The following is a 21,029-nucleotide window of genomic DNA, read 5'->3' as shown; positions in this document are numbered from 1 at the left end:
CACTGCAACCTCCACCTCCCTGGTTCGAGTGATTGTCCTTCCTCAGGCTCCCAAGTAGTTGGGATTCAGGCATGCACCACCACACTCTGCTAATTTTTTGTATTTTTAGTAGAGACAGGGATTTACCATGTTGGCTGGGCTGGTTTTGAACTCCTGACTTCAAGTGATCCGCTTGCCTCGGCCTCCCAAAGTGCTAGGATTACAGGTGTGAGCCACTGCGCCTGGCAATATACTTCTTATAGTTTAAAATTTTTTAGAGATGGGGTCTTACTATGTTGCTCAGGCTGATCTCTAGCTCCTGGCCTCAAGCGGTCCTCCCATCTGAGCAGCAGGGACTACAGGTAAGTGCCACAGCATCTGGCTTTTTGTAATTTTAACAGCTTTATTGGTATCTTGTTACTTGAGAAGTTATGCTCTAAGTATATACTTTAAAATAATTTTGTTTCCTAAAGTCTGTGCTATTTAATTATATAACAAAAGGTTGACTTCATTTTAAATCTTGAAGACTAGTTTAAAACCTTTGATTTTTTTTTTTTTTTTTTTTTTGAAGTTTTTTTGGGGAATGATCTCAATTATAGACTAGGTAGATAGATAGACTAAGTGCCAGATTTTAAATTATTTAATTTATACTGAAATTGGGAGCATGATGAGTGGGAATATTGTTTTTACTCTCCCAGTATTGTTGATTAGCCTTTTGTTGGGAGAATGAGTAACGGAAATTCATCTAGCATCTGCTAGTTTATTTTTTTTATTTATTTTTTATTTTTTTGAGACGGAGTCTTGCTCTGTCGCCCGGGCTGGAGTGCAGTGGCCGGATCTCAGCTCACTGCAAGCTCCTCCTCCCGGGTTTACGCCATTCTCCTGCCTCAGCCTCCCCAGTAGCTGGGACTACAGGCGCCAGCCACCTCGCCCGGCTAGCTTTTTGTATTTTTCAGTAGAGACGGGGTTTCACCGTGTTAGCCAGGATGGTCTCAAACTCCTGACCTCGTGATCCGCCCGTCTCGGCCTCCCAAAGTGCTGGGATTACAGGCTTGAGCCACCGCGCCCGGCCATCTGCTAGTTTAATGTTGAGAGAAATGTAAAGATAACTTTTTTGGTTATAGGGTAATGCCCTATTCTGAAGATACGGGCCTTTTCAGAAACATGAAAATTAGTTTTAGTAATTCTTGATTTGTACCATTTTCCTTCCTACTTCTGCTTTGTTTTGAAATAATTCTGTCTAGCACTTTCTGTTCCAGCCCCAAGTGAGATGAGAATAATTCGTTTTGTGTCTGAAGAAACATGCTTGGTTGTACAGAGGAAGGAATAGTAAAATTGAAGATAAAAGACCTGAATATCTCTATTTCATTTTATTTTATTTTTAGACGAAGTCTTGCTCTGTTGCCCAGGCTGGAGTGCAGTGGTGCAGTCTCGGCTTACTGCAACCTCCACCCGATGGGTTCAAGAGATTCTCCTGCCTCAGCCTCCCGAGTAGCTGGAAGTACAGGCATGCGCCACCACACCTGGCTAATTTTTTTGTATTTTTAGTAGAGACGGTTGTTTCACCATGTTGGTCAGGCTGGTCTCCAACTCCTGACCCCAAATGATCTGCCTACCTCAGCCTCCCATGTGCTGGGATTACAGCTGTGAGCCACCGCACCTAGCCATTCTTTGTACCTCTTATCACAGTTTGTAATCACAACATTTTTGGAATCAGATGATTTGACCAATGTCATTTTCACTGGTTAGACTGCAAGCTTTATAAAGGCAGCATCCAAGATCTCCTTTTACTTATTTAAGCCTACTAATATATCGTTTCACATATGAGAGATTTTCCTGCCAGCTAAATTCTGACAAATGGAATTGCTGGGTCAAAGGGTAGATACAAACAAATTTTTCTGATACATCACACAAGAATGGTTGCAGCTCTAGTGAAGTGTCTTGTTCATGGAACATGCTCGTGGTTTTGATTTGAGAACTGTCAATTATATCTTTTGGTTAAGCGATTTAATAATTTTTAAATTAAGGTAAATTGGCATTCATTGCTTTAGCAAATATTAGTGACTGCCTAATAGGTGCCTGGCACTGTTAGGTGCCAGGGATATTATAAAGAGCAAATAGATAGGATCCCTGCCCCCTTGGAGCTGGGTGTTAGTGATTGAGATATAGAGAGAGAGAGATATATATATATATATGGAAACATGCTTGGTTGTATAGAGGAAGGAACAGTAAAATTGGAGATAAAAGACCTGAATACCTCTATTTTATTTTATTATTCTATATATATATATATATATATATGAGACAGTTTCTTGCTCTGTTGCTCTGTTGCCCAGGCTAGAGTGCAGTGGCATGATCATGGCCCACTGCAGCCTTGACCTTCCTGGGCTCAAGTGATCCCCCTTTAGCCTCCCCAGTATCTGTGACTACAGGCATGTGCCACTGCCATGCCCAACTAATTTTTTTTTTTTTTGAGACGAAATTTCACTCTTGTTGCCCAGGCTGGAGTGCAATGGTGCGATCTCAGCTCACCACAACCTCCACCTCCCGAGTTTAAGCGATTTTCCTGCCTCAGCCTCCCAAGTAGCTGGGATTACAGGCATGCACCACCAGGCCCAGCTAATTTTGTAATTTTAATAGAGATAGGGTTTCACCGTGTTGGTCAGGCTGGTCTTGAACTCCCGACCTCAGGTGATCCGCCCACCTCGGCCTTCCAAAGTGCTGGGATTGCAGGGGGGAGCCACTGCGCCTGGACTGTGTTTTTTGTATAGACTGGGTTTCACCATATTGGCCAGGCTGGTCTCGAACGCCTGAGCTCAAGTGATTTGCTCGCCTTGGCCTCCTGGAGTGTTGGGATTATAGGTCTTAGCCACTGTGCCTGGCCTGAGATATATTTAAATTAAAATAAACACTCAGAAAAATGGTGTAATTACAAATTTATAGGTTTTGAGAGAGTATAAGAGAGGGACCAGATCTAGTGGGTGAGTGGGTGAGTATCAATGACCCTTTCTTGAGGAAGCGATATTGTTGCTGAGATCTAAGTGAGTTATAGGTGTTAATTTGTGGAGGGCTGTGTTTGTGTCTAGAACATTCTGGGGAGAGTAAACATTCTGAACAAAGATCCCGAGGTATGAGGGAACATGCAGGGCTTTGTATTTGAATGACAGAAGCATCTTCTGGGCTTCAACCTTTTATAGGTTTCTTTTCTTTTTTTTTTTTTTAAAGACAGAGTCTCGCTCTGTTGTCCAGGCTGGAGTGCAGTGGCACACGCCATCTTGGCTCACTGCAACCTCCGCCTCCTAGGTTCAAGCCATTCTCCTGCCTCAGCCTTCCGAGTAGCTGGGATTCCAGGCATGCACCACCGCTCCTGGCTAATTTTCTTTTCTTTTTTTTTTTTTAAGTAGAGTCAGGGTTTCACCATGTTGGTCAGATCGGTCTCAAACTCCTGACCTCAAGTGATCTGCCCGCGTCACTCTTACAGGTTTATTAACATTTTACTTTTTAAGCCGTAGTTTCCTCATCTGTAAAATAAAGGAACTTATTAAGAGTTTTTATTTTTTTAAGAATTCAAGATCATGAATGGATAGTTTCTGGGACCCAGCCAAGCACCTAGCACGTATTATGTACTCAATAAATGGTAACTGCTATTTTCATGCATGTCATGTTGCTTTCTCCAAAACTGAGCTAATTTACAAAATGCCATTAGTACTATAAAAGTATATTTGTAATCCATCATCTTTGCCAATTTTGTTTAAGCATTTTAATGCTATTTTAATACAGTTCACAATGGTGTCTAGAAGTCACATTAAAATGTATTTCTTTAGTTGCTAGCAAGGCTGCATACATTTTTCCTATTACATTTTTGCTTGTTTGTTTTGAGACAGGGTGTAACTCTGTTGCCCAGGCTGGAGTGCAGGGGCATAATCATGGCTTACTGCAGCTTCAACCTCCTAGGCTCAAGCAATCCTCCCACCTCAGCCTCCCAAGTAGCTAGGACTATAGACGTGCACCACCATGCCTGGCTGATTTTTTTGTTTGTTTGTTTGTTTCGGTAGAGAGGAGGTCTCGCTGTGTTACCCAGGCTGGCCTCAAACTCCTGGACTCAAGTGATCCTCTCACCTTGGCCTCCCAAAGTGCTGGTATTACAGGTGTGAGCCGCCACACCTGACCTTTTTTTAGTTTCTTATATGAATGTTTTTAATAATATCACTAGTCTGTAGTAATGCAGTTAATATTTGAAGAGTTTGTATTGTACAGTTTGTCACCTGATTTATCACGTGTAATAATTCTGGAGGTTAATTTGGGATTTTCTTTTCTTGTTTTTTTTTTTTTTTTTGAGAAGGAGTCTCATTCCGTTGTCCAGGCTGGAGTGCAGTGGCACTATTTTGGCTCACTGAAACCTCCATCCTCCAGGTTCAAGTGATTCTCCTGCCTCAGCCTCCCGAGTAACTGGGATTACAGGTGCGCACCACCACGCCCAGCTAAGTTTTATTTTTAGTAGAGGTGGGGTTTTACCATGTTGGCCCAGGCTGGTCACGAACTCCTGACCTTAAGTGATCCACCTGCCTTGGCCTCCCAAAGTGCTGGGATTATAGGTGTGAGCCACCATGCCCGGCCAATTTAGGATTTTCTAACAAAATCATTTTGTGATCTAAATTGATTTTTTGCTTTTCTATATTTTTCTGCCTTTAAATATTTGCTTTGTTTTTATAGCCTATATGTGTGTGTGTGTGTGTGTATATATATATATATATATATATTTTTTTAATCCAGACCATTCCGTTTATTAGTTGTGTGTCAATATTTTTGAAAGTAAATGCTGAATAGAAATTATTGGCTTTGTTTCTCCTTTTTAGTAAAAATTCATTTAGCGTTTGTTTATTTTTCAATTTTTAGAGACTATTTTTAATTTAACTCTTTTAATCAGGCTGGAGTTCAGTGGTGTGATCATTGTTCACTGTAGCTTTGAACTCCTGGAGTCAGGGAATCGTACTGCCTCTTCCTTGCAAGTAGCTGAGACTACAGGTGCACACCACCACACTTCACTAATTTTCCCCAAAAATTTTGTAGAGATGGGGAAATCTCACTATGTTGCCCAGGCTGGTCTTGAACCCCTAGGCTCAAGTGATCCTCCTGCCTCAGCCTCCCAAAGTGTTGAGATTACAGGTGTGAGCCACTGTGTCTGGTCTCATTCAGCATTTGATTAAACATTTTTGTGTACCTGATATTCAAGGCACCAAGAAAAAAAAAATGGTTTGTCCTTCAAGGAACACAATCAATAAACAGCAATTTTCCACTAAATAACATTTTTTTAAATACCTTTTTATCATTACAATTTTTTTTTTAGACCAGAATACGTGCTGAGCTTTTGAAAACTTTATAGCAAATTAGGAATAGGCTCAAAAACTTTTTCTTTTTTTTTTTTTTTTGGAGACAGAGTCTAGTTGTGTCACCCATGCCAGAGTGCAGTGGCCTAATCTTGGCTCACTGCAATCTCTGCCTCCTGGGTTCAAGCAATTCTGGTGACTTAGCCCCCCAGATAGTTGGGATTACAGGCATACGCCACCACGCCTGGCTAATTTTTGTATTTTTAGTAGAGACGGGGTTTCATCATGTTGGCCAGGCTGGTCTTGAACTCCTGAGGTCAAGTGATCTCCCTACCTCGGCCTCCCAAAGTGTTGAGATTACATGCATGAGCCATGGGGCCTGGCCTAAAACTTAAAAAACAAACAAACAAAAAAATCTACCTTAAGGGTGGCTTCCCTACAATCTATAGCAAATATACCTACTTGTAAACTTTAGGTGCTTTTCTAGTTAGGAAGTAGTCAAAGATGTCCGCATCACCCCTGACATTTAACATTGTGTTTCATACAATTCAATGAGAAAAGAAGAAATAAGATACACAGAGCTGGAAAAGGAAGAGATAAAATGTCATAATTTGTTGATTAAAAACAAGAGAAACAATAAGAGTACAGAGAGGTTTGATGCAAGAACAGACAAAAATCAACAACATATCTTTATGCAAGCAGTAATCAATCAGATAAAACATTTAATAAAAGAAAAACCTCACTTACAATAGCAACAAAATTATAAAGTTCTTTGGACTAAACAATAAAAATATACACAGCTTCTTGAAGAAAATTACAAAACTTTATTGAAAAGCATAAGAGAACATGACATTTATGGTTAGAAAGATTTAATAAATTTAAGGTATCAATTTTCTCCACACAGTTCTAAACATACAGTTCTGGTGAAGTCCCAACATGATGTTTTGGTAGAACTTGAAAAATGGATTAAAAAATTCTAATGAAGAGTTAATGACTAGGAATAACTAAGAAAATATTTGAAAAAGGACATAGAGATAGCACAACCCTATCAGATATAATGAGATATTAGGAAACAATAGTAATTAAAATAGTATGGTTGGCTTCTTTAATTTTCCTGTCAAAATGTTATTAAATTAAAAATACAAACATACAAGATGAAAATTAAAAAATCATATGCTTTTATTTTTTTTTTTGAGGTGGAGTCTCCCTCTGTACCCCAGGGTGGAGTGCAGTGGTGCCGTCTTGGCTCACTGCAACTTCCGCCTCCTGGGTTCAAGTCATTCTCCTGCCTCAGCCTCCTGAGTAACTGGGATTACAGGCACCTGCCACCATACCTGGCTAATTTTTGTATTTTTAATAGAGACAGGTTTCACCATGTTGGCCAGGCTGGTCTTGAACTCCTGACCTCAATTGATCCGCCCACCTCGGCCTCCCAAAGTGCTGGGATTACAGGCATGAGCCACTGCACCTGGCCAAATCATTGTGTTCATTCAGCGTTAGATAAATGACTAGAATATACTATAGAGTCCAGAAATAGTTCCACATATATTTTGGAACTTTTTATCTTTGATAGACGTGACATTGCAAATGAATGAGGAAAAGGTGGCTTTGATCAGTAAGATAGTAAGTATTTGGGCAATAGCTTTATATGTAGAATCTCTGCTGTGTGCTATACATAATAATATTTCTAGATGGATTGAAAACTTTAATGAGCAAAGCTTAAACTTTGAAGGAAATGTGGGGGAATATCTCTGATCTTGAAGTGGGGAATTCTTAAGACTGCAAAAACATAAACCATAATTTTAGGAAAAGGTCATGACTGAAAGTTAGAAAATGTCCATATCAGAAGACCACAAGCAAGGTTAAAGACAAATGATGGACTAAACAGTAATGTAGTCTGTTCTACTTGGTATAACAGATTATATCAGAATGGATAGATTTATATGTGACTTTTTTTTCCCTGAAAATTGTTTTGGTCCATCAACAAATGGCAGCTGAAGGAAAGCACACTAAAAACATAGCTGAATATAACAAACCACGGAATTAAGCACTGTAACACAAGGTGCCCAGCCTTCATCTTCTTGGTTCAGTTTGGCTATGAGTTCTCTATTGGAATACCTATTGCATGTATCTCCTTTCCCTTGTGCATTTTAAATTTATTTCCATAATTTACCAGCTTCAACCACTTATCTCTCTCTTCTTTTAAAGCAAATTTAGGGTGAAATGTTTATTAGGAACTTTACATACCTTTTCAGAATCGTTCGTATTTTTATTTGGATTGTTTGGGTTTTGTTAGTAGTCTGGAGACAAGGTTGCACAAGTGGTCTATTCCAACCATTTTTTTCCATAAGCCCTGTAAGTTTCAGTGTGCAGGTATGCAGAATGCAAAGTTTTTCAGTGTTTCATATGTTACATTACATCAGAAATGCCTTAAGTGATACTAAATGATTTAGTATCCAGAAGATGCAGTTCTAGGTTATAAATCATTTCTCCTCAGAACTTTGAACATATCATTCTATTGTTTTGTCATTTGTTATTGCTCATGAGTTTGATGCTAATCTGATTCTCTTTCCTTAGTAGGTGATCTATTTTTACTTCCTCTGTGGAAGATATTAGAAGTTGAAAAATTATTTTTTAATTTTTATTTATTTATTTATTTATTTTTGAGACAGAGTCTCACTGTATCACCCAGGCTGGAGTGCACTGGTGCAATCTTGGCTCACTGCAAGCTCCACCTCCTGGGTTCATGCCATTCTCCTGCCTCAGCCTCCTGAGTAGCTGGGACTACAGGCACCCTCCACCATGCCCGGCTAATTTTTGTATTTTTAGTAGAGACGGGGTTTCACCGTGTTAGCCAGGATGGTCTCAATCTCCTAACCTCGTGATCCGCCCACCTCGGCCTCCCAAGGTGCTGTGCTTACAGGCATGAGCCACTGCGCTTGGCCAAAAAATTATTATTTGAAATTTTTTCTGGTAATCTATCTGGTTTTGACTTTTAAATTTATTGTACAGGTCATTCACTTGTCTCTATTCTGCTGACATATTTTTTAGCTCTGGAAATTCCCCTCACACTCTCACTTTCTCCTTTTGTTTCTTTAAACATAATTTTCTCTGTCTGTCTCCTGTGGCTGTTGGGCCACTGGATTAGGGCTCTTATGTGTTAACTGTCTCTGGTTAAATTCACTTTCCTTTTTTTCTTTTTTTTTTTTTTTGGAGATGGAGTCTTGCTCTGTCACCCAGGCTGGAGTGCAGTGGCGTGATCTCGGCTCACTTCAACCTCTGCCTCCTGGGTTTAAGCAATTCTCCTGCCTCAGCCTCCCGAGGAGCTGGGACTACAGGTGCACGCCGCCATGCCTGGCTAATTTTTTTTGTATTTTTGTATTTTAGTAGAGACAGGGTTTCACCATGTTGGCCAGGCTGGTCTCAAATTCCTGAGCTCAGGCAGTCCGCCCTCCTCAGCCTCCCAAAGTGCTGGGATTACAGGTGTGATCCACTGCACCTGGCCCACTTTCCTTTTTTTCTAGTAATTCATTCTTTTTTAAATTTTAGCAGTTTTTTTTTTTAAGGCCAGTTAGAAGATAATCTTAATTTAGTTTTTTGTTTGTTTTTTGTTTTGTTTTTGTTTTTGAGACAGAGTCTCACCCTGTCACCCAGGCTGGAGTGCAATGGTGTGATCTCAGCTTACTGCAACCTCTGTCTCCCAGATTAAAATGATTCTCCTGCCTCAGCCTCCCAAGCAGCTGGCTTACAGGCGCGTGCCACCACGCCTGGCTAATTTTTTGTATCATTAGTCAAGACGGGGTTTCACCATGTTGGCCAGGCTAGTCTTGAACTCCTGACCTTGTGATCCACCCGCCTCGGCCTCCCAAAGTGCTGGGATTACAAGCGTGAGCCACTGCTCCCGGTCTTATTTAGTTATTTTTATAACAGTTTTAATATAACTCCCCTTGTGTAAGGGGTATTCCTTTTCTTTTCTTTGAGACAGAGTCCCGCTCTGTTGCCCAGAGTGGAGAGCAGTAGCGTGATCTCGGTTCACTGCAGCCTCCGCCTCCCAGGTACAAGTGATTCTCCTGCCTCAGCCTCCTGAGTAGCTGGGATTACAGGCACCCTCCACCACACCTGGCTGATTTTTGTATTTTTAGTGTAGATAGAGTTTTGCCATGTTGGCCAAGGTGGTCTTGAACTCCTGACTTCAGGTGATCCACCTACCTCGGCTCCCCAAAGTGCTGGGATTACAGGCATTAGCCACCATGCCTGGCCAAATATTTTTTATTTAAGTGTAAAATGCATACAGAAACGTGTCCCTATCACAAATGTCCATCTCAGTGAATTTTCCCAAATTGAGTACACCCATATCAAGCAACCATTCAGCACCTATGTCAAGCAACAGAACATTAGCATCCCAGAAACTCCCCTAATGTTCCCTTCACCAAGGGAACATATCCCACCTCCTTCAGGATACCATTATCCTGACCTTTAAATAGTTGAACTGCTTTTTGTAGATTGTAAAAATAGAATCATGCAGTTTGTACTCTTTTATATCTGGCTTGTTTAGCTCAACATTATATCGTTATGTTCATGTTGTTGCTTATAGCTGTAACATTTTCATTCTCAATATATCATATTGTAGTTTTCATTTTGTGAATATACCATAATTAGTTATGCATTCTTCTGTTGGCAGACCTATGTATAGTTTTCAGTTTGGGGCTATTATAAATAGTGTGGCTAAGAACTTTCTAGCAAATTTTTTCTGATTATATATGTAATTTTTGTTTTGTTTCCAAATAAATGCAGGGTCTCACTTTTGCTCAGGCAGGAGTGTAATGGAGTGATCATAGCTCACTGCAGCCTTGACCCCCTGGGCTCAAGCAATCCTCCTTTCTTAGTCTCTCAAGTAGGTAGGACTACAGGCATGCACCACCGTGCCCAGCTAATTTTTTATTTTTATTTTAAATTTTTTTATAGGAGCAGAGTCTCACTATGTTGTCCAGTCTGGCCTCAAACTCCTGGCCTCAAGTAATCCTCCCGCCTTGGCCTCCCAGAGTGCTGGGATTATAGGCATAAGCCACTGCCCATGGTTTTATGTATATAGGTTTGATGGGTATATACTTCAGAGTGGAATTTATGGGCTCTAATGGATATTGCCACCCAGTTTTCCAAATGGTTGTATAAATTTATACTCCCATAGCATCCAATGTGAGTTTAGGTTGGTTCATATCCTCCCTAACGCTTGGTATTTCCTACCTTTTTCATTTTTGTCTTTTTCTTTTTTTTTTGAAACAAGGTCTCACTCACTCTGTCGCTCAGGCTGAAGTGCAGTGGCACAATCTTGGCTCACTGCAACCTCTGCCTCCCAGGCTCAAGTGATCCTCTTACCTCAGCCTCTCGGGTAGCTGGGACTACAGGCATGCGCCACCATGCCAGGCTAGTAGATATGGGGTTTTGCCATGTTGCTCAGGCTGGTCTTGTGAGATTAAGCCATTTGCCCCGCTAGCCTCTCAAAGTGCAGGATTACAGGTGTGAGCCACTGTGCCTGGCCATTGTTTTATTATTACTATTTTTTTTAGAGACAGGGTCATGCTGTGTTACCCAGGTGGGCCTTGAACTCATTGGCTCAAGAGACCCGCCCACCTCAGCCTCCCAAGTGGCTAACACTACAGGTACATGCTGCTGTGCCCAGATTTGGTTACTTTTACTATTTTTAAAACTAGTTTTGCTGGGCACCATGGCTCACGCCTGTAATCCCAACACTTTGGGAGGCCGAGACGGCTGGATCACTTGAACTCAGGAGTTCAAGACTAACTTGGGCAACTGGCGAAATCCCATCTCTACAAAAAGTACAAAAATTAGCCATCGCAGTGGTGTGTGCCTGTAGTCCCACCTACTGGGGAGCTGAGGTAGGAAAATTACTTGAGCCCTGGAGGCAGAGGTTGCAGTGAACCAAGATCGTATCAGTGCACTCCAGCCTGGGTGACAGAGCGAAGCTCTGTCTCAAAAAAATAAAAATAAATAAATAAAATCAGTTTTTAGTTTGACAAGTGAAAACTGGCATCTTGTTTACTTTGCGTTATTTTGGTTTCTGGCTATGTTAAATATTTTTAATTGTTATTGTGTTTTGAGAGACAGTATCGCTCTGTCACCCAGGCTGGAATGCAGTGGCACTTGCGTAGCTCACTACAGCTTCAACCTCCTGTGCTCAAGTGATCCTTCGCCTCAGCCACCTGAGTTGCTGGGACTGGATGTGCATGCTATCATACCCAGCTAATTTTTTTTATTTTTAATTTTTGTAGAGACAGTGTCTTGCTATGTTGCCCAGTCTAGTCTTCAACTCCTTGCCTAACACAGTATATGATGAATAAATATTAATGCTACACAGCTACTAAATGGCAGAGCCAGGATCCAGTTCTTCCTTTGTACCATGTTTCCTCTAGTAATATTATTAATATGTAGCATTAATATTTATTCATCATATACTGTGTTAGGAAGTTGTAAAGCAGACTTGAGTGTAATTTTTAAAATCTTCCCATTTAGTCCAGTTATCAGTCTTACTCTCTGATAACTACATATACAGTTCTTAAACTTCTGAGATTTATGTGCATATGAGTAGCCTAACTTATTTAATTTGAATACATGTTTATAATCACTTGTTTGTATTTATAGAGATGAAAAGAGTAATTTTTTTCTGTAATTAATGTGTCACAATGTTTGATTTAGCTTCTGTAGAAAATGTTTCCTGACTGCAATGAGGGAAAGCGGAGCACATTGTCCCCTGTGTCGTGGAAATGTGACTAGAAGAGAGAGAGCATGTCCTGAACGGGCCTTAGACCTTGAAAATATAATGCGGAAGTTTTCTGGTAGCTGCAGATGCTGTGCAAAACAGGTAGAGTAAATGTGACATATCTCTTCTTTGGGAGCCAAGTTTCTACTCTGAAATTCTTGTTTGAATTTTCTTGGTTGCTGCTTTTTTTGTTTTTTTTTGAAAAGATGAAAGGTATTTAGGCTGGGAATTGTATAGAAAAGGCCAAAAAAAGCTGTGGTCATAGATCTTACTAGATTATAAACTTACTGAGAAATGAGACTGAAAAAAAATCACTGATTTTCATATTTAGCATGGCATTTTTCTAAAAGTAGTTTCTCATTGATTACTTACTTAAAGTAACTAAATTAGCAAGCTGGCATTTAGCTCATTTAAACCCCATCCTGGTACAAATTCAACCCTTAAGTTTTTCTCATGGTAGCATCATTATTGCAGCTTTGCACATAGACATGTTACTAGTTTGGGCACATGGATTTATGTAGTTAAGGAACTCTCTAGCTGCTCACTTTACTTATGTATTTATGTATTTAAGAAATCACAAGCTCCGGGCATGGTGGCTCACGCCTATAATCCCAGCACTTTGGGAGGCCAAGGTGGATGGATGACCTGAGGTCAGGAGTTCGAGACCACCCTGACCAACATGGTGAAACCCCATCTCTACTAAAAATACAAAAATCAGCTGGTGTGGTGGTGCATGCCTACAATCCCAGCTACTTGGGAGGCTGAGGCAGAATTGTTTGAACCCAGGAGGTGGAGGTTGTTGTGAGCTGAGATTGTGCCATTGCACTCCACACTGGGCAACAAGAACAAAACTGTCAGAAAAAAAAAAAGAAATCACAAAATATTTGGTTAATTTTAAGGAACCTGTAGGAAAATCAAGTGTTAACAAATAACCAGCATTAATTCTCTAATCTAGATTTTATTGTTCTATCATTTGGAGAAGGAATAAAATAGTGAGGGGTGGTTAGGCTTTGAGTATATCCATGTGTCTATAGATTTATCACTGACATTTTTTCTAATAGCTAATGAATTCAGAGCAAAACTGGTTGCTATTTCATGCATTCACACAAGTCAGATCTGCTTTCCATCTTTTCAAAGGAAGTGTTTGACAGGGCAATGAATTGAAGCTGGAAAACACACTTGAGAGATTCTGGCTATTCCTCTCAGTGAGAAACTGAAAAATGTTCCAAGTATTCCTGGGAACTTAATGTTTTTTTTTCTTTTTTTGGAGACAAGGTCTCACTTTGTCACCCAGGCTGGAGTACAGTGGCACAGTCTTGGCTCACTGCAGCTTTGACTTCCCAGGCTTTAAGCAATCCTCCTGCCTCAGTCCCTCAGATGGCTGAGATTACACCTGGCTAATTTTTGTATTTTTTGTATAAACGGGGTTTTGCCATGTTGGCTCAGGCTGGTCTCGAACCCCTGAAATCAAGCAGTCCACCGCCCCAGCCTCCCAAAGGGCTGGGATTACAAGTGTGAGCCACTGCACCCAGCTAGGAACTTAATTTTTTTAAACTGCTTTCTAACTCTGCCAGGCTGCAGAAGTTAAATAATAAGATGCCCAATAGCATCTGGCATCCTCTTAGTGCTTTTAATTTTTTTGTCTACTACTAGTAGTGTCTTTTCAAGTGTGAAGTTATTTGCTATTTTTTGCAGTGAATTTATGGACAGATGGACTCTTCTCCATCTCTTCATTTAATGAACAGAAATGTATTATCTATTTTTAACTCCTACTTAAGAATGAAATCATTTACTTTAAAAAAATACAACTCTTGTTTAAAAGGAGTATTTAAGGTTTTTTTTTCCTCTTTTTGACACTATCTCAAATCTTATGAGTTCTATTTTAAATTAAAAGTCACATTTTAATAATTTACAGATTAAATTCTATCGCATGAGACATCATTACAAATCTTGTAAGAAGTATCAGGATGAATATGGTGTTTCTTCTATCATTCCAAACTTTCAGATCTCTCAAGATTCAATAGGTAACAGGTAAGCAATACTTATTCCTAAATACAGAATTTTCATAATTGAAATGGAAATTGTTTTGGGAACTATATGATAAGGTATTTGGGGGGATGTGTGTGTGTGTATGTACACGTGTGTTTTTAAAGTGAATTGCCAAGTATCAGAACTACAGCATTTGCCTTCAAAATCTGTTTGGCACACGTAAGATCTCATCTGGGAGATGAACTTCATGAACTTAAGCTTATGTTATTTAAAATCATTCTAAGAATTTTCATTTTTGAGTAAAAAATAAGTTGGAGATTCTTCTCTTACTGATTTTGCAACTGAAATGATTTGAAAAACTATAGAAAAATCTTTTCAGTAATGTATTTGCAAACTACAACCTATTTTTTCTTTGCTATCTAAGGGATAGACTTAGAGTTTGAAATTTTTATTCTAAAATGTCATGTAAAAGTGAAACCACGTGCAATGCAGTTCTATTTGAGTCTCATTTCTTTTAAACAACTAGATTTGGATTGATTTGTATCTTATTTCAGATTTATGTACATTAAACATTTTTATGAAATGTATTTTACACAGAAAAATGGCCAAAATGCACTTGTGGTTTAAAAAAAAATGATAAACATCCAGTTACCTATTAACCCAGGTCAAGAAATAGGACATTTGTCAGAACTTTAGAATCTCTATGTGAGCTCCTGCCCATTCGAACCGTATACTCCTAGATGCAACCACTATCCTCTTATTTGGATTATTCATTCCTTTGATTTTCTTTTTTTTTTTTTTTTCTTTTTTTCTTTTCTTTTTTTTTTTTTTGAGGCGGAGTCTCGCTCTGTCGCCCGGACTGGAGTGCAGTGGCCAGATCTCAGCTCACTGCAAGCTCCGCCTCCCGGGTTTACGCCATTCTCCTGCCTCAGCCTCCCGAGTAGCTGGGACTACAGGCGCCCGCCACCTCGCCCGGCTAGTTTTTGTATTTTTAGTAGAGATGAGGTTTCACCGTGTTAGCCAGAATGGTCTCGATCTCCTGACCTCGTGATTCGCCCGTCTCGGCCTCCCAAAGTGCTGGGATTACAGGCTTGAGCCACCGCGCCCGGCCTGATTTTCTTTATGTATCATCACCCATGCATGTATCCCTATAACAGTGCATTGTTAATTTTGAAAACTTCAGTAGTAAGCACACACATAACTGTGTAAGGAAAGACAATATTGCCACCATTATAGAAAAGTTCCCAGTAAGCAGTATGTTAAGCAGTCTCTAAGATTTTATTTTAGTGGCTTTTCATTTTACCTATTGCTAATTTTTAGTAACTTAACCGCCCGTGAGCACTTCATGTTGATCATACTACATTGGGTGTCTTCTCTACTATGATATGATAGTTATATCATAACTACATGATATACCTTATCATATAGTTCCCAAAATCATTGCAATTTCTGGTAAGATCTTTAGTGATTGTCTGGTAAAGATCTGTAGTAATTTTCTGATTGCCTAGTCTGAAAAAACTTTTAAGGTTCTCATTTTACTTGATTTGTTAGTGTCAAGGAAATCTGGTTGAAATTTGTTGCTCTTGTAGTTTTTTTTAGTCCTTCTGGGTTTCTTCATTTCTATGTTTTTCTTATTGTTGTACTTCTACTTTATTGTAATTTCCTATCTGCTTTTTTACCCAATAGATTGTTCTTAAGTGAGGGGATGGTGTTTGTCTTGTTGAGCATATCCCCAGCTTTAGTAAAGGTCTTAGTGTACATGACTATAATCACTGCTTTTATTGACCAAATTTTCTTGTCAGGAGACAGGCCTTCCTCCCCCTTACTTCTTAGATCCACTTGGTCATAGACACTTGATTCCTAATAGCAATATTCCTCATCTATACTTTTATTTTATCTTGTCACTTCCCTAGCTCAGGCCTTCATCATCTCTCACTCGAACTATGATAATAGCCTTTTAGTTGGTAGTTATCCTCTAATCTGTGTTGCATTCTATCGCCAAAGTAATATTAATGAAGTATAAAAGACAGAATTCCGGCTGGGCGCAGTGGCTAACACCTGTAATCCCAGCACTTTGGGAGGCCACCGTAGGCAGATCACTTGAGGTCAGGTGTTCAAGACCAGCCTGGACAATATGGTGAAACCTTGTCTCTACTAAAAATACAAAAATTAGCCGGGCGTGGTGGCACGTGACTATATTCCCAGCTACTTGGGAGGCTTAGACAGGAGAATCACTTGAACCTAGGAAACGGAGGTTGCAGTGAGCCGAGAGCACACCACTGCACTCTAGCCTGGGCGACAGAGTCAGACTCCGTCTAAAACACACACACACACACGACAAAATTCCTTGTTCCAAAGCCTTTCTGATCTGGCCCTTTCTTCTCTTTTTATAGCTCTTTCTTGGTTATCCGTCATTGCATCACATGCCTTAGCCATGTTGAATTATTTGTTCCGTATCTTTGCCGAAAAACAATATGACTGTGGTTAAAAATGTAGGCTTGGACCCAGAGTGCTGGGTTCAAATTTCAGATGTCACTTACTAATTGTATTACACTGGCAAGAAACTGCCACAGTTATCTCATCTGTTTAGGGAAAGGTATGAGAGGCGATGATGATGTTAGGACCTCATTGGGTTGAAGTTAATAAATGAGTTAATACAGGTAAAGAAACTTGAATGGTACTTTGCTTGAAAAATGTTATTTCTTCCTCATCATCATCATTATCACTCCCTCACCTCCACACTTTTACCAGTAATATCCCAACCTGCATTTTGCCAGCTGGTCGACTTTTTTCTTCTCCTTGAAGACTTAGACCAAGTATTAGCTACTTGGTAAAATTCTTCCTGAACTCTAGAATTTCTTCTTCTTGGTAGAACTGTTCTTTATGCTATTAGATATCTAAACTTTATTGTATTTATTTATTTATTTCAGCCTGTCTCCTCACCTAGAATGAGCTTTTTAGTCTTATTTATTTCTATATCCTATGCAGAGTTCTGATTGCAATGGAATAATTGAGTTTGCATATGGATTTTTAGTCAGTAAGAAAATTGGCAAAGGAAGGAAAAGTGTTTTTTTTTTTTTAATTTTTAAATGTATTTTGTTTGTTCTGTTTTGTTTTTAGACAGGGTCTTGGTCTGTCATCCAGGCTGGAATGCAATGGTGTGAACATGGCTCACTGTAGCCTCAACCTCCTGAGCTCAAGCAATCCTTCTGCCTCAGCCTCCCATGTAGCTAGGACCACAGGCGCATGCTACCACGTCCATCTAATTTTTGATTTTTTTGGGGGGCGGGGGGGGTTTGGTGTTAAACAAATTGAGATGGGGTTCTCAATTTGTTGCCCACGCTGGTCTCAAACTCCTGACCTCAGGCGATCCACCTGCCTTGACCTCTCAAAAGTGCTGGGATTACAGGCATGAGCCACCATGCCCAGCCAGAAATATTTATTTTTATTTTTATTTTTAATTTATTTGTAGACAGAGTTTTGCTCTTGTTGCCCAGCTGGAGTACAATGACACGATCTCAGCTCACTGCAACATCCACCTCCCATGTTCAAGTGATTCTCCTGCCTAAGCCTCCCGAGTAGCTGGGATTACAGGTGCCCACGACCACTCCCAACTAATTAATTTTTGTATTTTTTGTAGAGATGGGGTTTCACCATGTTGGCCAGGCTGGTCTCGAACTCCTGACCTCAGGTGATTGATCCACCTGTCTTGGCCTCCCAAAGTGTTGGGATTACAGGCATGAACCAGCGCGCCCAGCCAGAAATTTTTTGTTTGTTTTAATGGTAGGAAAAATAAGATATGATCCATGGTATACTCATGGTCCGAGCAGGAAACAGTGGGCTGTAATTATGCAATTTGAGGATAATTTAGTAAAGGGACTATTTTCGAAGAATAGTATATTAGGTACACTATATAAGTAGGGTATAGGAAGCCACAGGGAATAATGGTGTGCTCTGGGTCTGCTGAAAGCAGGAGAGAGGAGAAAATAGATACCAGAACCTGAAGAAGACAGCTGAATAGAGCATGGCTATGGAAATTCTAAAAGTGGCATTATCTGAGTAGAAAAAAAAAATTGCAAAATAAATTCATAGATCATTTCACGAATTCATACTGTTTATTATACCTTCTGAAGTACTGGACACACTCCATGTGTTATTGAATATACAGGAATCAGTAAAACAGACATTATTTTTTCCATATATCTAACTGTAAGCTATAACTTCCAGTTGAGCTATCTAAAATAATCTGTGCCACTTTCATTCATATCATTCAGAGTAGTACTGTTTACTATAAATTAGTAAATATTGGAGGATGTTTTAGCAAAATTATTTCACTGGTGTGGGGTAGTTTCTCATAATAATTAGATAGCAGTGCTAATTTTACTAAGGCCATTCCTATTTTATAACAAAATTCTGCTTCTAACGTAAGGTTATATATTTTTGTTTTCTTTAACCACAGGAAGTGGGGAGGAGGAGGGAAGATGAATGTAATAATTAAGATACAGAAGACATTTCAATTTTATCTTCCTTGGAAATCATTTGGTCTGTTTTCAGACTTCCTACTAATTTTGACTCTTTGTAAACATTAATAACTGGGTATCAGTAGGCTCATACAGTTTTTTTCAAATACAGCTCTTCACAAAAACTAAAAAAGGAAAATTGCCATCAGTCTTTTATTTTTCCTAATAAATTTCCCTCCAGATTGTTTAATATTTTAAGTGGCTAAATAACTATGAAGAAATCTGGCATAGTATTAAAATGTTCTTTTTCTTGTTTATAGGTATTCTTCATATATTCTGGATAATTTTTGTTATGGCTGGGTGCAGTGGCTCACGCCTGTAATCCCAGCTTTCGGAGGCTGAGGTGGGCAGATCACCTGAGGTCAGGAGTTCAAGACCAGCCTGGCCAACATGGTGAAACCTCGTCTCTACTAAAAATAAAAAAATTAGCCAGGCGTGGTGACACACAACTGTAGTCCCAACTACTCAGGAAGTTGAGGCAGGAGAACTGCTTAAACCCGGGAGGCAGAGGTTGCAGTGATCCGAGATCTGGCCACTGCATTCCAGCCTGGGAGATAGGGCAAGACTCTTTCTCAAAAAATAATGATAATGCTGGCGCGGTGGCTCACACCTGTAATCCCAGCACTTTGGGAGGCCGAGGTGGGTAGATCACTAGGTCAGAAGTTTGAGACCAGTCTGGCCAACATGGTGAAACCTTGTCTCTACTAAAAATACAAAAATTAGCTGGGCGTGGTGATGCGCACCTGTAATCCCAGCTACTCAGGAGGCTGAGGCAGGAGAATTGTTTGAACCTGGGAGGTCGAGGTTGCAGTGAGCTGGGATTGTGTCAGTATACTCCAGCCTGGGCAACAGAGCGAGGCTCTGTCTCAAAAAAAGAAAAAAAAAATCCTTTGTTACATGCATTGCAGATATCTTTGTTTAGTCTTTGGCTGGTTTTGTATGGTGTCTTTTGACATAGAAAAGTATTTACATGTATTACACTCCCAAAGTGCTGGGATTACAGCACTTGTATTTACATGTATATGTATATTCCTTAATTTTCTTTTTATATCATGCTTGAGAAATTTTTTCTTTTTTTTTTTTTCTTTTTTTTTTGAGACGGAGTCTGGCTCTGTCGCCCAGGCTGGAGTGCGGTGGCCGGATCTCAGCTCACTGCAAGCTCCGCCTCCCGGGTTTACGCCATTCTCCTGCCTCAGCCTCCCGAGTAGCTGGGACTACAGGCGCCCGCCTCGTCGCCCGGCTAGTTTTTTGTATTCTTTAGTAGAGACGGGGTTTCACCGTATTAGCCAGGATGGTCTCGATCTCCTGACCTTGTGATCCGCCCGTCTCGGCCTCCCAAAGTGCTGGGATTACAGGCTTGAGCCACCGCGCCCGGCCGAGAAATTTTTTCTACATCAAGGTTATAAAAGATATTTTCTTCTTAAACTTTAAAAGCTGAGCTTTTCACATTTATTTGAGATGTATAATGTGAGGTAGGAAAAATTTTCCCTGTGATAAACCATTTGTTTTGGTACCATTCATTGAGGAGCTGGTTCTTTGTCTACTGATTTATAATGCCACTTCTGTTCTACACATCTCTGCATTCTAGTGTTTTTTCTGGCGGTGGGGGGGGGGGGGGGTGGCAGTAGAAGGTGATCCATTTTTCATTCCTCTAGAAATATGACCTCTCAATTTTTTATTTTATTAAAGCAGGGTCTCACTGTGTTGCCCAGACCGATCTCAAACTCTGGGGATCAAACAGTCCTCCTACCTTAGCCTCCCAAAGTGTTGGGATCACAGGCATGAGCCACTATGGTGCCTGGCCTCTTTCTCATTTTATTTTCTTTATTATTTTTATTTTTTTGAGACAGAGTCTCACTCGGTCTCTCAGGCTGGAGTGCAGTGCTGCTATCTCAGCTCACTACAACCTCCGCCTCTGGGTTCAAGTGATTCTTCTGCCTCAGACTCCCGAGTAACGGGGACTACAGGCATGCACCACCATGCCTGGCTAATTTTTGTATTTTTGGTACAGACAGAGTTTCGCCATGCTGGCCAAGCTGGTCTCGGCCTCCTGGCCTCAGGTGATCCGCCTGCCTTAGCCTCCCAAAGTGCTGGGATTACAGGAGTGAGGCACTGCGCCCAGCCTCTCATTTTAAAAAAATGCATTAACAGTTCATTTAGAACATGAGTAAATGTTTTATATCTTTTTCTAGTAAAACCTTATAGTTTTTGTTGCTATAAAAATGAGCCCTTAAATCATATTTTCCCACAGTTTTGTCTGCTCCTTTTAAACCTACTGTTCTATATAATACTTGATTTATTGCATTGAGTAGGTTTTCTATTCAGTGTTAAATAGCAGGCACCTTTTTCTTGTTCCTGATTTTAGTGGGAATACACCTATAATTTTACAAATAAGTATAATATTTACTATAGTTTTTTAGCATAGATCTTTTAGTT

The 21,029-nt window shown here is 40.0% G+C and overlaps 1 protein-coding gene across 4 annotated transcripts in view; it reads left to right on the top strand.

Annotated features, from left to right (window-relative positions):
* Window positions 1–21,029, top strand: part of RNF138 (ring finger protein 138) — a 40,698-nt gene that overhangs the window by 6,688 nt on the left and 12,981 nt on the right. For 3 of the 4 annotated variants that reach the window (XM_033178048.1, XM_033178047.1, XM_033178046.1), the window contains 2 exons: window positions 12,021–12,186; window positions 14,000–14,115. In XM_033178048.1, coding sequence (XP_033033939.1) covers window positions 12,049–12,186; window positions 14,000–14,115 — 254 coding nt within the window. In that variant the 5' untranslated portion in view covers window positions 12,021–12,048. Of the gene's footprint in view, window positions 1–12,020; window positions 12,187–13,999; window positions 14,116–18,532; window positions 18,616–21,029 lie in introns of all 4 variants that reach the window. The other variant, XR_004429213.1, reaches the window with a different exon arrangement.

Source organism: Trachypithecus francoisi, unplaced genomic scaffold (genome assembly GCF_009764315.1).
Source record: "Trachypithecus francoisi isolate TF-2019V2 unplaced genomic scaffold, Tfra_2.0 Lachesis_group19, whole genome shotgun sequence".
Classification (NCBI taxonomy): Eukaryota; Metazoa; Chordata; class Mammalia; order Primates; family Cercopithecidae; genus Trachypithecus; species Trachypithecus francoisi.
The sequence above is the reverse complement of the archived record's forward strand: the minus strand, read 5'-3'. Positions and strand labels throughout refer to the sequence as shown.